General features: G+C 39.9%; 1 protein-coding gene across 1 annotated transcript; it reads left to right on the plus strand.

Moving 5' to 3' along the window:
- Positions 1 to 781: 781 nt before the first annotated feature.
- LOC102775587 (mixed lineage kinase domain-like protein) lies at positions 782 to 14,963 on the plus strand. The gene is made up of 11 exons (XM_087844153.1): positions 782 to 911; positions 1,614 to 2,052; positions 4,279 to 4,377; positions 6,407 to 6,584; positions 7,851 to 7,951; positions 9,407 to 9,542; positions 9,690 to 9,774; positions 9,857 to 10,008; positions 13,028 to 13,077; positions 13,563 to 13,703; positions 13,805 to 14,963. Exons 2-11 carry the CDS (start codon positions 1,620 to 1,622, stop codon positions 13,852 to 13,854), a joined length of 1,425 nt encoding a protein of 474 aa, XP_087700279.1. The 5' UTR covers positions 782 to 911; positions 1,614 to 1,619; the 3' UTR covers positions 13,855 to 14,963.
- Positions 14,964 to 16,261: the final 1,298 nt, after the last annotated feature.

Here is a 16,261-nt window from a genome sequence, read left to right on the forward strand (position 1 = left end):
CGTAACGGCGGTACATGTATTCCGTTACTCCCCAACACTGGTTACACATTTAAAATATACCACCATTCGTGTGTGTTTAAGTATCCTAATATCTTAGACCGTATTTAAATTCACTGAGATATTAAATGAAAACGATCCAGCACCTTCTACAGATATTTTTCACTCTAGCAGAAACTTGTGTTAAACAGATCCTTTAATTTTAGTACAAGTTCTGTAATGTAACTACAGAAAATTAAAAAGTAGCTCTTCTGATGACATTTCTGGGGTCTCCTCCTCCTGTGTGACCAAACATAACATGTATCAGCTGCTCGCTATCATAGATGGTGTCCAGAAACAATCGGGACTTTCTAAATAACTGCCAAACTTTCTGTGGAAATCCTTTTCTTGGTGTGTCTGTGTGTGTATGAGACAAAGAGACAGTTAGCTTTGCTTCACATGAGTGTTCTTTGTGAAAAAAACTCTAACTTTGGTCATTTAATTCTTACTCTTACTCTTAATCGAATCCATATTAATTTTATGTGAAATTAAATATTAAATTGAGTGTTTAGAGCAGTCTGAAGCCTCAGTATTTAGCTTAAAGGAAATACTTGTGCAGACACAGACCTTTTATGTTTTTTAAGCGTGTGGCTAAAACACAGCTGACCACTTTTGCTACACTTGCTGAGAGACTGAAACCGTTATTAATCAGGAAGCCTCCACCCCCCACTGTGATTTCTACTTCTGCTTCCAGGATAAAGCAGTGTAATCCAGGCCTGTCAGAGGAGCACAGGGGACCAGGAAAGGCGTGTTTATCTATCAGACAGAAACAGGAAGCAACGAGGAGCAGTGCCACAGTTCAAGGCGATAGAGGCGGTTTCATTTTCTTATAGCATTTAAACTCAGCACAAAGACAGGCAGACTGGATTTCACAGGTAAACTAGCTTTCTGCTTTCATCTTATCTTTCTCTCACAGCGGGTCTTTTCCCATTTGATGACTCTGTGAATTAAACATTTACAGAAAAGCTGCACTTCCTGCTGTGTAGTGATTCTGTTGTGTGTACTCCAGGGTTGTTTTTTCTTCTTCTTTGATTTTGTTTAAACTGAACCCTCAGTGAGAATTTGAGGGAAATCTTCTCCGTGAGTGTCTGCTGCAGCACAGTTTTAACTCTTTCACAGAGGAAGAATGAGGGGGAGTACATCAAAGTGTTGGACACTTGTTACTTTCAGATTTCTGTTTGAGACTGGATCAGTTTAAGAATAAAGATCACGGCTCAGGTAAACCAAAATCATTGGGTATTGTGTAAGAGCGGTCAAAACAGAGAAGTTAGAGAAATCCAGAGGGACTATATTTACAGGCACGCCTGTGGTTAAGTCTGAAAAAGTCTAAATTATTTCAGCTCTTCAATAGTTTTCATTAGCCATTTTTAAAATGATGGTTGGTTTCTTCATTTCAATTTAGTTGTAATTCATTCCAGACTCTGGAAATCAATGCATCACGTTTCTCTACAAAAACAATACTAATGCTTAAGGAAAAGAGCTATGATTCTAGATCGAAGTTAGACCTGTTTGGTTTTTTCTTGTTACTTCAACTCATTAAAAACTGTATAAACTGTCCATCCTCTCTGTCCCTTTAGCTTGTCATGGACTTTGTAGATCCCATCCTGTCCATCGCCTCACAGATCTATGACCTGGTCGAGAATGTGAAGGCCAATAAAAAGCGCTGCCGACGTGTCTGTAACCGAGTCAAAGCCTTGGAGGAGCTGGTGAAGTCCATCAAACAGACGTCTCCAGGGGTAGAGAAAGCTCTGAGAGAACTCTCCGTCACTCTTCAATCAGCACAGGAACTTATCAGAAAATATGCCTCAGCCAATTTGGTGGAACGCATCCTAAACTCCAGCAACCATGGAGACGAGTTCAACAGCGTGAACGAACGGCTCAACGATGCCTTCCAGGTGCTATCTGGGGCTTTGCAGGTGGAGCAGGGGAACATGCTGTGTGAGGTATTTAAACAGACGACCAGAGAGAAAGAAGATCAGTTGGATGGGAGGGAGGACGACGCAGAACTGAAGACATGTGAGGGGAAACTGATTATGGATTTGCTTTTGTGGAGATTTGAGCAGAAAAAATTAACTACTTGGTCTCAAATGTGATACTTGTCCGTTGTTATGCAGGGATGAGCGGACCAAGAGAGCAGGATCTTTACCAGAAAGTTTCCTAATTTTGTTTACAGCTAACAAGTGTGTGTCTATGAAGAGGACTGAAAGTCAGACACACAATCTTAAAACGAGTTCTTAAGTGAATTGGGAGCCAGTGCAGCTGGAGCAGCAACAGATTTGGTCAGAAGCCTTTCAGCAGAGATCTGAACAACCTGCAGACAATCCAGGGAGCTAGTAAACAGTGAATTACAATAATCCAAACGTGATGAAATAAGTGCATTACTAACATTTTCCCATTCTAGAGTGACATAATGGGACTTAACATTGCAATATTTCTTACGTGATATAAACAAGAGTGAACCAAAGATTTGAAATGAGCTTCCAAAGTGAGAGAAGAGTAAAACGTTACCCCAAAGTTCTTGATAAAAGATTTAGCACAAATATATAACCGAATGTCATCTGCACAGCAGTGATAACAAATGTTCTTTAAGGTGCTAAAAATGTGCTGAAGAGGCAGCAGAAATAATAAGGCCACCAATACAGAGCCTTATGGTACACAATAGGTTCTTAGAAACAGCCACAGAACAGAAAAGCATCTTTCAGATAGAAAGAAGTCAACAGTATCAAAAGCAGAGGTACAAATGACAACAGCGTTCACCTCAAGGGGCTTTATATTGTAAGATGAACCCTACAATAATACAACAGAGGAAACGCCAACAATCATATGACCCCCTATGAGCAAACACAAGACAATGAGAAGGAAGGAATCTGCTGCAACTGGTTGGGGTGAGGGGAGGGAAGAGAGAGAGCCGGGGATTTATAATTACTAATGATTAAATGCAGAGAGGTGTATAAACATTTAGTGAGTGAAAAAGGTGACTGAAGAAGAAACACTCCCCCAGCAGTCTACATCTATTGCAGCATAACTAAGGGAGGATTCAGGGTCACCTGGTCCAGCCCTAACTATATGCTTTAGCAAAAAGGAAAGTTTTAAGCCTAATCTTAAAAGTAGAGATAGTGTCTGTCTCCTGAATCCAAACTGGAAGCTGGTTCCACAGAAGAGGGGCCTGAAAACTGAAGGCTCTCCCTCCCATTCTACTTTTAAATACTCTAGGAACAACAAGTAGGCCTGCAGAGCGAGAGCGAAGTGCTCTAATAGGGTGATATGGTACTACAAGGTCATTAAGATAAGATGGGGCCTGATTATTTAAGACCTTGTATTTGAGGAGCAGGATTTTGAATTCAATTCTGGATTTAACAGGAAGCCAATGAAGGGAAGCCAAAACAGGAGAAACATGCTCTCTCTTTCTAGTCCCTGTCAGGACTAAAAAATCCAGCCTGGAAGTAATAAATGCATGAACTAGTTTTTCAGCGTCACTCTGAGACAGGATATTTCTCATTTTAGAGATGTTGCACAAATGGAAGAACGCAGTCTTACATATTTGTTTAATATGTGCGTTGAAGGACATATCCTGGTAAAAAATGACTCCAAGGTTCCTCACAGCGTTACTGGAGGCCAAGGTAATGCCATCCAGAGTAAGAATCTGGTTAGATACCATATTTCTAAGACTTTCTGGGCCGAGTAAAATAACCTCAGTTTTATCTGAAATCAGAGGCAACAAATTAGAGGTCAGCTATAATTAACCTTAGTGTGTGAAGAAGAACTTATATGAACAAAGTTGAGCCTTTTAGATAGTTATAATTCAAATTGGCATGTGTCACGTATACTGCATTTGTCCAAAACGGCTGTAAGCTGCTTAGCTACAGCCGTTTTATAAAATCTTAGCAATAAACTGTAATTTGGAGATTGGTCTTTATCTGCCAAGAAGTGAAGGACCAAGCTTGTTTGTTTTGGGGTTTTTTTTAATCTGTGGATGACAGCATCCTTAAAATAAGGAGGGATTTGGCCAGAGAGCAGTGAGGTGCTGATTATAGTGAGCACACAGGGACCAGTAGCCTGAAAGACATTTTTCAACAAAGATACAGATAAAATGTTGAGAACAGGAAGTTGTTTTTTTTCAAGAAAAAACATTTTCACAATATTTGAGGTAAAGCAGGAGTAACGACATCAGTAATGTTGTCAAATTAGATCCGAGAGTTTGGATGGGGAATCAGAGCATGTCTTTCTCTGTTTGCTCTTCAGTGCTCCTGGACTACATGAAGGATCAGCAAGAGAAAACCAACACCATGCTGAAACAGTTTGAGCATCTTAAAGTCAACGTGGAAAAAGTCGTGGAGATGTGTGAGTGCAGTACATATAGAGTTTCATTACGGATAGAAACAACTGAATCTGAAAGAACAAAAGCCCACCTGACCCCGAATTTATTTATTTAAAAGGGACAGTGCAGTTTAACATAGTTCAAGTGCAAGCCATGAAACTGATGTGCCGCACATAGGTTTATAGCTACTGCTAATTTTCAACAATTGTCCCTTGTTGGGCTTCTTACAATCTAAATAGATACATTTTACAATAAAACCAAATTACATCATAAATACAATTACAGTTACTCGACAATAATTTTAAATAAAATTAAAATCATTAGTTAAAATGACGACATCTTTGATTTCCCTTTAACCAAACTTTAACCTTTGATGTAAAAGATCTAATGTCTGTAATCAATTTGATATCGGTTGGAAGTGTGCTCCACAGATGGCGAGCCGTTATAGAAAAAGCTGACTGACCGAATGTGTCATTGACAGGGGATTTCTTTAAATCACCCCGTAGTTCTTCAGCTAAGACACCTGAGTTAGAAAACACAAACACTGCAGTTGCCTTTCACTCGCGAGGGCAGTCATGGACGCACGACCTGCGTCTCATCACTGTCTGCGTTCTTTATTTATACTTGTCTGTATGTCTGTGTGTGTGTGTGTGAATAGCTTCTTATTCTAAGAACTCTGAGCTGAGGTTCCCCTTTTCTAATTCTGTATGTTCTTACAGAAAGAGGAAGCTATTAGTTGTTTATCATACAAAAGTACATGTCAAAAGTCACGTAGACATTTGCTTAGTGATCAATAAAAGAATATATTTCATGAAGCTGATCACATTATATAAAAACAATATTCCTTTGACAGTCATGAAACGCTGTGTGGCAGGCAGGAGATGAGGACTCAAAGTGCAGGACTCACAGACTCAGGGGATGAACTCAAAATCACAGCTTTATTTGCTGGTCACAGAAAAACGAGCATACAAAGTAAACTAAGCTAAACTGGGAAACCATGAACTAAAACTCACAGGGAGAGTGAGACAACGCAACACTGACTCAGAGAAACACATGGTTTAAATACACTGGGAAGTAACGAGGGGAATGAGACAAAGGAGGGCACAGCTGGGAGAAATCAGGACTGACGAGACAAGGAAGCAAAGCAGGACACATTCACATAAGACACGGACCTTCAAAGTAAAACAGGAAGTATGACACAGAGACGCGAACTTGGCACAGTGGAGACAGCAACTAAGAAACACAGAGACATCGAGGGAGACTCGAGGGAGTAACAAAAGACCAACCATGAGAACATAATGCACAATACAGAGTGACAGAAAACAAGAAGCTCAAACATGCAAAGACACAGACTTACACAGAGAAACATGAAGGGCAAGGGATCAAAACTAGAAACCATAGAATAACTCACAAGTACAATAATACAAAAACCACGAAGAACTAAACACGCTGGGAGACCCAGGACCCTGACAGAATGTAGATCTGCAATATAATATCTTGCAGTTGCCGCTCACCTTACTCCTAGTAATACGAATACTTATGAAGTATTTAATTTACTTCATAAGTAAATTAAATATTCAGATGAAAAAGCCATTTAAGCTCTTTTAAAAAGAGTGATTAAAAACTTCACATCTATTTTAAGTGTCACAAATTAACAACTTGTCCTGTATTCAGGACAATTTTTCCATAACTAACTTTGGCCATTGGGATCTATCAGTGTCTGACTAAACTGCAGCAGTTTAATGTCTGTGATGCAGAGAAACAAAAACAACAACTGGGAATCTGGATTTTTGATCACTGGAGGAAACTCCCAAAAGGCTCATACCACCATGCATTTGGGCAAACAAAACAAACAAAACCAAACAAACTGCTGAACAGGCCTGTGAATGGTTTATGTTTTGGTTTTTTTTGCCTTTTTTATATTGTCTGTTTTACCTTTTTGTTATTTGTTATGTGTAGCACTTTGTGAATCTGTCTAGAAAGGTGCTATATAAATAAATAAAATGTATTATTTATATAATTTACTGACATGTTTTTTTCTTCTTTTTACAGTGAATAAGCCCAGCATCACTAGTGTGGACATCCGAATGATTAAACCACAGGAGCTAAAGTACAAACATCCCAAAAAGCCCTTCATGGAAACAGCAACCTCAGAGGTCTACAAAGGAGAATATCGTGGATTCACAGTTGCCATCAAGAGATATATCGACCCTGTAAACACCAACCCAGGGTCTGTGCCACAGTTCAGCTGCATACTGAGAAAAAATGTTTTTTTTACATAAAATAAGCAGTTCTATATAGTCAGAAGCCACCAATGAACTTAAATTCATTTGCAGACTCTGTTGATTCAGAAATACATTAAAACATCGGCTAGAAGATAAATCGGTCTCCTAGAAACAGGGATTAAAGAATAATTTGATCTGAAGGAGTTTAAACTAAACTTAAATTTGAGCTCAAACATATACTGTTTACGTGTATTCAGTGTTGGGGAGTAACGGAATACATGTACCGCCGTTACGTATTTAACATACAAAATATGAGTAACTGTATTCCGTTACAGTTACCGTTTAAAAAGGTGGTATTTAGAATACAGTTACTTTGTTGAAATAAATGGATTACACGGCGGTACTTCCCTGTTTCATATTGTGGCGGATCAGGCCTGTTTGGGTTTTGTTTGACAGCTACGTTCAGTTGTTCCAGGCGGCAGCGTTACGGTTGCCATGGTTACAGGGTGACGCTCTCTCTCTGCGTGTTTCCTGGGTGAGAGAGCGCCTGTTGTTGTTGTGCTAAGCTAATAGGCAGAATGCTACAGGTATAGCTCTAAAGAATGTAGCATCATGGGCAGTGTAGTCCGTGCTGCAGGGAGAATGGACTGCCATACCCGTTATGTGTCTGTGAGCGAGGGAGGGAGAAAAAGGAAAAGTACGAGCTGTCATCGAGCAAAAACGGGAGCTGGAAGCATGTAAATATAATAATAACCACTGCAGCCAAGAAGAGTGCCTGACGAGCCCAGCTGTAAGTAAGCTATTAAGACTCGACTGTACACCGTGTTCGTGTTTTCCTCTGAAACAATAAGTTCTGTTGGAGCAGCCTTTCAACGCCTCTCTCTGTCTCTCGCTAGCAAAGTTGACCCAGACAACAAAGTAAAGCTATTTTTCGGCTACGAACCCGACACGAACCCGACGTATTAGCCAGAGGTCCCTTTACTGCAGTTCGGAGCCGCGGACCTTCAGTAACAGTAATAAATCACAGCAATAGTACATTCATGTAGTTGTAAACAGCATGATAATATATTAAGTAATCCAAAGTATTCAGAATACGTTACTCTCATTGAGTAACGTAACGGAATACGTTACAGAATACATTTTGTACATTTTTGTATTCTGTAATCTGTAATGGAATACATTTTAAAAGTAACCTTCCCAACACTGCGTGTATTTACATCGGTATGTATTCATTGTCACCATAAAGGGTTTTTTTTTTTTACCATTTGCAGAAAGGTGCAGTCCATTTTCAACAAAGAAGTCGACACCATGAAGAGATTTGAGTCGCCCAACATCCTGCGAATGTTTGGTATCAGTATCCTGGGTAAGAATGGTGAGTTGAATGTAGCCTGTCAGTAACGTTACAGACAGAGGTGGTAAAACTTAGAGTCTGCAATGCAAAAGTCCTTACTTTGTCCCAGCTGATGTTTGGGAATATATGGTCTCATACAAATGTTCTTATTGAAGGATTCTGGTGGCATCCTCTAGGTCATTTGGTGCCAGTAGGTACCCATGTCATTGCTATCTGTCAGAGCTGATGAGTCTCCTGCAGGGAACAGTGGCATGGAGCTTGCACAAACACTTTGTAACAAAACCACAGCAGACCCGATGATGTTTGCGTGCTTTTTAGCATTAACTTTATTTACACAATCGGTCGCTGTTTGCAAAGACGCAAGGCTGCAGCTTTCCAGTTGCCAAACGAACAAATACCAACAAGAACAACATCTGACAGGACCCAGGACGGACTCTTTATGCTGGCAAGGAGGGATTCGGGTGCCGGGCAGGTGCGTCCGCCTCCCCTACAGCGGCACCGTAGACCACGCCCCACCACACACTTTCTTTGTCGAAGTTCTTCATCGGTGAGAATTCAGTAGAGGCATCTCTACTGAAAGATGTCGAGATTCCTGTTGATACTTGCCAATGCCCTCTTGGTTTTACTGCCACAGATAGCTGTAGGTGACATGATGGAGGCAGGCTGGTAGAAGTTCATCTTGCTGAAACAACAACACTCAAAGCATCAAGTACAAACCAAAAGCAAGAATCTGCAGGAACCTGAGGTGAAGAGACAACTATCTGACAAGGACTCAGGGAGAAGACGCAGACTATATACAGGAACAGGGATAATAAGGCATGAGTGAACTCAATCAAGACATTGTGCTTGTTTGACAGAGCATACGATAAAGACTGAATCGTTCTTGTGGTCCTGTATCTGTTTAAAAAAACAACAACAAGAGACAATGAACAATTGGACTGTCCAATGTCTTAACATGCTACAGTTCCTTGTAGCATGTTAAGACATTGGACGGTCAGTCCAGTAAAGTCATCTTATGTTATAATGTTTTATTATAGCATGCTGATGTCAGTTTAATGTCCCCGTATATTGTTGTGATATCTGGGTAAGATAAAGTTTTTACTGATTTTTGCATTTGGTGTGGCCTTGACCCAATTTTCATCTAAACAAATGGACAGACAGGCAAACAAATAAGGAAATAAGCAAATGGGACTGATTACATACCCCCTCCTTTTTGGGGGAGAACAAAAAAGAGAAGTAAAAACAAAGAAAGTCACATGAGAAGCTACAGTCCTCTTAAAAAGCAAGTTTTCACAGAACTCTGTCCTATAAAGACTTTCTGTAAAAATAAAACAGGAAGTAAAACAGGAAGTAAAACAGGAAGTAAAATGAAGCAATTTTCAAAATTATGAAGGAAGTGAAAATTAGAGATCACAACAAAAGATGGGGAAAGTTTGCTATGACCTTGTAATAACTTGTCCTTGTTACTACCTGTAGGACCCAACCCTCAGTTCTTCATCATCATGGAGTACTGCGAGAAAGGAAGTCTTCGTCAGGTTCTGGACTCTGACTGTAGGCTGTCCTGGATCAGGAAAGCTCGTATGTGTTTCGATGCAGCACAAGGACTCTATCGGTCAGTGTTTCTGCTTTATTGACAAATTATTATATTATAAATAATTATTATAATATATTATAAAGTATCCAAACAGCAGGTGAGTCGCTGAGCCTGAGATGAGAATGTGTAGTTTATGCACTAATGTTTTTAACTGTCATGTTTTAGACTACACAATACAGAAGAAAAATCTAAGGTGCACGGGTGCATCAACAGCAGCAAGTTCTTGGTGGCTGAAGGCTACATCGTCAAGGTACTGAGGGCAGTGCATGCTGGGATTCCTTGCAGTCCAAATTGAACAACAGCAGCACTGATGATGTTGTTGTTCTTTTTAGCTCGGAGGTTTTGAGCTGGCAAAAACAGAGACGTCTCTGGAAAAGGTGAAGAAATCTACAAATGACGACGCAATCAGGTCCCTGTGCTACTACTCTCCCGAGAGGCTCAACGACATCAACCATCCTTACAGCAAAGAGTGTGAGATGTACAGGTGAGCACCAGCCTGGGATATACTTCCACTCACAACAGCATTAAATTAGTTTTTGTTCAGCTGAAATGATGTGAAAAAGTTTTAGTACACTTACTGATTTATTATTTTTTGAATATTTGTCACAATGGCATGCTTAAAATTTTATATTAGACAAGGATAAGTTGAGCAAATCCAAAATGGTGTTTAAGTATGTCACGGTCTTGGTTACGAATGATGGAAGAAGGGAGCGGGAGATCGACAGACGGTTTGGTGTTACGGCTGCAGTGAGGCAGACGCTGTAGCGGTCTGTCGTGGTGAAGAAAGAGCTGAGTATAAAAGCGAAGCTCTCAATTTACCGGTTGAGCTACGTCCCTTCCCTCACCTATGGTCACAAGCTGTGGGTAGTGACCGAAAGAACTGTAGTAACTGGATACAAGCAGCAGAAATGGGCTTCCTCTGAACGGTGGCCTCTCCCTGAGAGATTGGGTGAGAAGTTCAGCCATCTGGGAGGGAGGGGCTCAGAGTGGAGCTGCTGCTCCTCCACATTGAATGGAGGCAGTTGAGGTGGTTCAGGCATCTGACACAGATGCCTCCCGTGTGGCTCGTCGGCAGTGCTGGGCAAGTTACTTATAAAAAGTAATTAATTATAGTTACTACTTACTTCTTCAAAAAAGTAACTGAGTTACAATATTCTAAAAGTAATTAATTACTTCAAAAGTAACTATTGCGTTACTTTAAAAAAACGTTTAACCCTCTGGGGTCCAGGGTATAATTGGCCATTTTTAACTACTTTTGATGTTTCCTCTACATTTCACCTTTAAAAAATATTTACTTTACCTTGTTTGGTTTCATTCTTTTCAGCACAACCTCACGTGTCTGAATTTACAGTTATGTTTTCATTTTGACAAACTGTATTAACACAATTGATCTAAAATCAGACAAAAAACATAAAACCAGAGTAGAAAAAGTTATATTTTTACTGTAACAACCACAAACATGTTTAATGATCATATTTCATAACTTTAAATGCAAATATAAATTGTCAATTTTAAAATCCTGTGCACAAGTTTTGCAAACAAAGTTATTTGTATCCATTTACCTTTTATCTTGATTTTTTAAATAACCATTTCAAACTATTTACAGAACAATCAGCTGTTCTTCAATAAGATGCCACAAATTATTTGTCTGTCCACTATAAAGGAGAACATCACAGCCTGATCCCTGCAGGTCGACAACAGCAGGTGTGTCACTCCTGTTTCTGCCTGGAGACAGCAGTCGCCTCATTGTTCTGACACACAACACAAAACTATCCACAACACTACACACTAACTACACAAGACAACACATTAACTACACACTCCAAACACGCTAAACGTCACAGATTTCCACATCTCAAAACTCGCTCTCTCTCTCGCCGTCACTCCTAAAACTTCCCCTATTTTTTTTGTTTTTTAATTTTTGCTCATAATCAGAGAGGTCTCGCTGCGCTGTCTTTAGACAGTAAACGTGACGAAACTATTGAGGAAAAAACGCCGCGTATATTTTGTTTATCATGACTCTGGTTTTACGTGGCCTATCAACACAATTTATAAACTGGTATTTATCACCTTGTTGCTTTGTCTTTAAGGCTACGTCCACACGTACCCGGGTATTTTTGAAAACGCAGATTTTTCTATGCGTTTGCACCTTTCGTCCACATGTAAACAGCGTTTTCGGTCACTGAAAATGGAGATTTTTAAAAACTCCGGCCAGGGTGGATATTTTTGAAAACTCAGTTTTTGCATTTACGTGTGGACGAGAAAAACTGAGAAAAAGCAGCGTCAAAGGTGTGCGCCTTTTTTTGACGTCACACTGTGCGTCACGTTATTGTTTCGGTGAAATGAATTTCTACAATACTGTTACTGTTAATTGTTCTCTCTGCAGTGTTTAAATGCTTACATATACACACACAGTTACTGTCCCTCCACACATACCACTCGGTTCTGCTTCTATGGCCCAGGTTTGTTTACTTTTTCCCACCGAGGCTTCTAGACTTCTGATTGGCCAACATTTCTGCACGGTTAGGAATATAGCGCCACCTGCTGCTTTGGCATGTTCCTAGCAGCGTTTTCCTTCATTTCTGCCTTTACGTGTGGACGGGATTATTTTTTAAAACGAAAACGGAAAATCTCAGTTTTCAAAGATACCCGTGTACGTGTGGACGTAGCCTAAGTGGTCATGTGATTGGCTTACCACGACTACTTTATTCTTCCTCAGTCAAGCAGCAGCACTCATGCGAATGTTTTGCCCCCTGAGCTCCAGCTGTTGTGCTAGACAGTGATCGTGATTACCGTCTGCGGGAGCGCGCAGCTGCTTAAAGCTGTAGCGTCCAGATTACTTGCAGCTACTTCCGTGCAAATGATATAAGATGCGGTAATCTGAACACAGCTTCGACCGTCTGTTTGTTGAAAAATAGTAACAGACCGCATTTTCTGGTTAGTAACTGTAACGGCGTTGTAACGATAGGAATAGTAATTAGTTAGATTACTCGTTACTGAAAAAAGTAACGCCGTTATTCCCATCGCTGCTCGTCGGTGAGGTGTTCCGGGCATGTCTCATGGGGAGGAGGCCCCGGGGCATACCCAGGAAAAGCTGGAGAGATTATATCTCTCGGCTGGCCTGGGAACATCTTGGTGTTCCCCTGGAAAAGCCGGTGGAAGCGGTTGGGGAGAGGGAGGTCTGGGCTTCTCTGCTTAGGCTGCTGCCTCTGCAACCCAGCCTCGCATAAGCGAAAGAGGATGGATGGATGATAGAAACTAAGACCAAAACTAATAGAAACTAAACTGAAACAAGCAAACTCACTCTGGAAACCAAATGAAATTAAACTGAACTAAATAGAAACCAAATAGAAAAACTATAATATCCCTGATTTACGAGGTGGACCTGCTGGTGTGTTTCCACAACATAACCTGGGTGAGTTTCAGGGCATGAACTGATCGTGCCCAAATGCTTTAGAAAACGTTCCTTCTAAAACGTTCCTATTTTCATTGTTGTCTTTCAGCTTTGGAATCGTCCTGTGGGAAGTCGCAACCCGTAAGAAACCCTTTGAAGGTTTGTATCTGCTGAAAATCAACTTGTATTATCCTGGTATTAAACACTTCAAATAAGGCAGGTGGACTTCATTTTCTTTTGGGAAGACATTTGAACTTATTCTGCTCTAAAAGCTGATCGAGCTACTATCTTAATGTCTCTGTATTACTGTAAGGGCTTTACTTAAAAATATACAAGGTGAAGGTGATTGCTGTGCTAATTTGGAGCTATATAGATAAAATTTAATTGAATCGAATTGAATAGATAATGGCACGGCATGGTAATGTCTCACAGAGATGTCTCACAGCAGTGGCCCAGGCCTTGATTCATACCTTGGTTCATGTGAAGTTTAATGACTCACATGGATACAGAAATGAAATGTCTTTGCAAACCAAAAAGAAATCCCGTCGACTTCATTTTGAGTGCCTAACACTACCACGAACCTGGATCACTGAGAGCTTGTGCAGTCAGGCGTCTGTACCAAGTTGTCTGTACATGTTTTCCAGGTTTTTCAGATGGAGAAATTTATAAGAAGGTGTTTGAAGAGAAGTGCAAGGAGCCGCTTCCCGATGACTGTCCTGCAGAACTAAGGCAGCTAATAAACGAGTGCCGAGACTTTGATAGCTTCCAGAGGCCTTCAGCTGGAGGTGATAATAATAATAATGACTCCATCAGTGTGTTCAGTTATCTTTCTGTGACTGTCGGGGTTCAGTTCACTAAATTTCTAACGATATTTTGTCTTCTGTAGTACTGGTGGATAGGCTGCGCAGTGTGGTGGCACAGTTAGAGGACCAATGAAACTCTTCATCTGCCTTTCTGCTGGCCAGGCTCATCCTCAGGGGAGGAAATGCAGCTTTGAATAAAACTGGACTTTAACTTGTGGGCCACTAAATTGTATTTATATTCTACCTTTAGGGTACCTGGGTCGTTGACCCAGTGATTTCATTGTTGTACCTTTTTATTAGTGTTCTCGTCTTAGTTTATTTTTATGAAGATTTTGGTTTCTGTTTTGCATTTCTATTTTTCCCCCAGTTCTTCTTGGTGTGTGTTTATGTGGTTCTCAAGTTTTGGCTTCCTTACTCCCTCTATTCTGTGTACAGTCAGGCTGTAAGGTGTCTGTAAGTTCAGTCTGTTTCCTGTTTTACTTTGAAAGTCCGTGTCTCATGTTAATGTGTCTGGTTTTGCTTCTTTTTATGGGCTCAAATTGTGGTCATAAATATTTTGTACTTGTAAATCAGGATTTGTATGTGTAAAAAGAATTTGTGTGTGCGTAAAAAAGATTTGTGTGTGGACTTAGCCAAAAAAATACGTGTTAAACTCAAGTTTCAAGTTACAAGTACAAATTTTGACCCCGTTTTTCTTCCTTTCATCTGATAGGCCAATGATCGTAATGATTGTAACTTGAAACTTGAGTGCAGAGTTTAACACGTATTTTTTTGGCTAAGTCCACACACAAATCTTTTTTACACATTGCATTGGCTGTCTGTCTCGTCGTGGTGCTGAAAAGTTGGTTCCTGGGGCTGGACATTCAAGGGACCGCAGACTTTTAGTGCTATTTGTCCAGAGTTTTGGCAACCCAGTCGAGATCCGTTGGCTCTCAGACATTGGTACAGAAGACATTACTTCTTTTTTTTCCTCTGGAGAATCTTGCACTCAACCTGATGTTTTGTTTTTTTTTCCATAAATGTAGATCTATCTAGTCATCATCAGGTTTTATATCACTTGACTGTATGAGGAATGTGTAGTTTCATTTAATAATGGATTCTTTGAATTGTACATAAATATGAATTTTACTCATGGCTGGTAAAAATGATTTGTATGCGTATGCAGAATAAAATGTTTTTATGGATACTTTTATTAAAGCTGTACCGGGCACCAAACACAACTACCAAAAAAACAAAATAAGTCATGGATTTATTCAAAATCTGAGGAGTGGTATGCTTTTTATCCTTTTTTTGACAATTTGACTCTGTTTCCAGAGTCTATATCACATACCATCAACTTAAAAATGACTTTCCTGGCTCTTTGAACCAGGGTTTTAATAGTTTTGCAATTTTCATTAGTTTTTATTTTTATTTAGTTTTGACTTCAGATTTTCAATTTTATATCAGTTTTAATTAGTTTTTACCAATTGTTTGCTAGTTTAGTTCAGTTTTTATTTTTTTGAAAATCCTTAGTTTCAGTTTAGTTTTGTTTAGTTTCAGTTATAGTTTTAGTTGTGTTTGCAATAATTAAGTGTAACAAAATCCCAGTTTCATCATATCAGTCATTCTGCTCATCCTTGGGTATGTTGCTATTCCAGCTACCATACTGCACCCTGGACAGGTCGCCTGTCTGTCGCAGGGCTAACACGCAGAGACAGACAACTCACATTCCCACCTATGGGTTCTTTAAATAAATAAATAAAGGCAGATGAACAACCATTGATACCAGGCAACTATAAAATGTATATCTTGGCCCCAATGAGACTATTAACTCTCGCAGCACCGGGTGTTCGTAATTGTGGTTCAAGTGAATTGATAAACTTTTTGAAGGCAATTGACTCACACAGTTGTGTAGATATCCCCGTCCTGTTGTCTCGGGATGCATCACGCTGCCTTGCCTGGGGTTAGCTTCTGTTTTCTGGGGATGAGGGTTGAGTGTGCTCCCTTACCTTCTCAAGCTAAGCTAGGTTAGCCTTCTTGTGTGAGCTTTTCAAGTGCACTTTAAGGTTTGTGGGATTTTTTTCCCGTTAGAAATGTCCCTCATAATTTGTCTGTTTCCACTACAAGACACTTGCTTTATCCAAAACACAGTCATATTCAAAGTAATCCCAAATTGGACTCTGGCGCTTTCTTCCGACTTTTCCTGACATGATTCTGCGCGTGGACGGAGCAGCAACACAGACGACTCGACTAACGTGCTGCCACCTGCTGGCATAATGAGACACAGCAAGAAAAAAATCTGGAAACTAAACTTCATTTTCACCCTTGACTATTGTATGACACGCACACATCAATGAAAACTAAACACATTTTTGCTATAAATTCAGTTAATTTTAGTTAGTTTTGTGAACACTCATTCCAGTTTTAGTTAGTTTTCCTTTTTTTGTTTTTATTTTTATTTCCGTTAACGAAAATGTTTTTTCACTTCTAGTTTTCGTTAGTTTTCGTTAACGATAATAACCTTGGTCCACACACAAATCTTTTTTACACATTGCATTGGC

Source organism: Neolamprologus brichardi, chromosome 7 (assembly GCF_056152115.1).
Source record: "Neolamprologus brichardi isolate AB-2024 chromosome 7, ASM5615211v1, whole genome shotgun sequence".
Lineage (NCBI taxonomy): Eukaryota > Metazoa > Chordata > Actinopteri > Cichliformes > Cichlidae > Neolamprologus > Neolamprologus brichardi.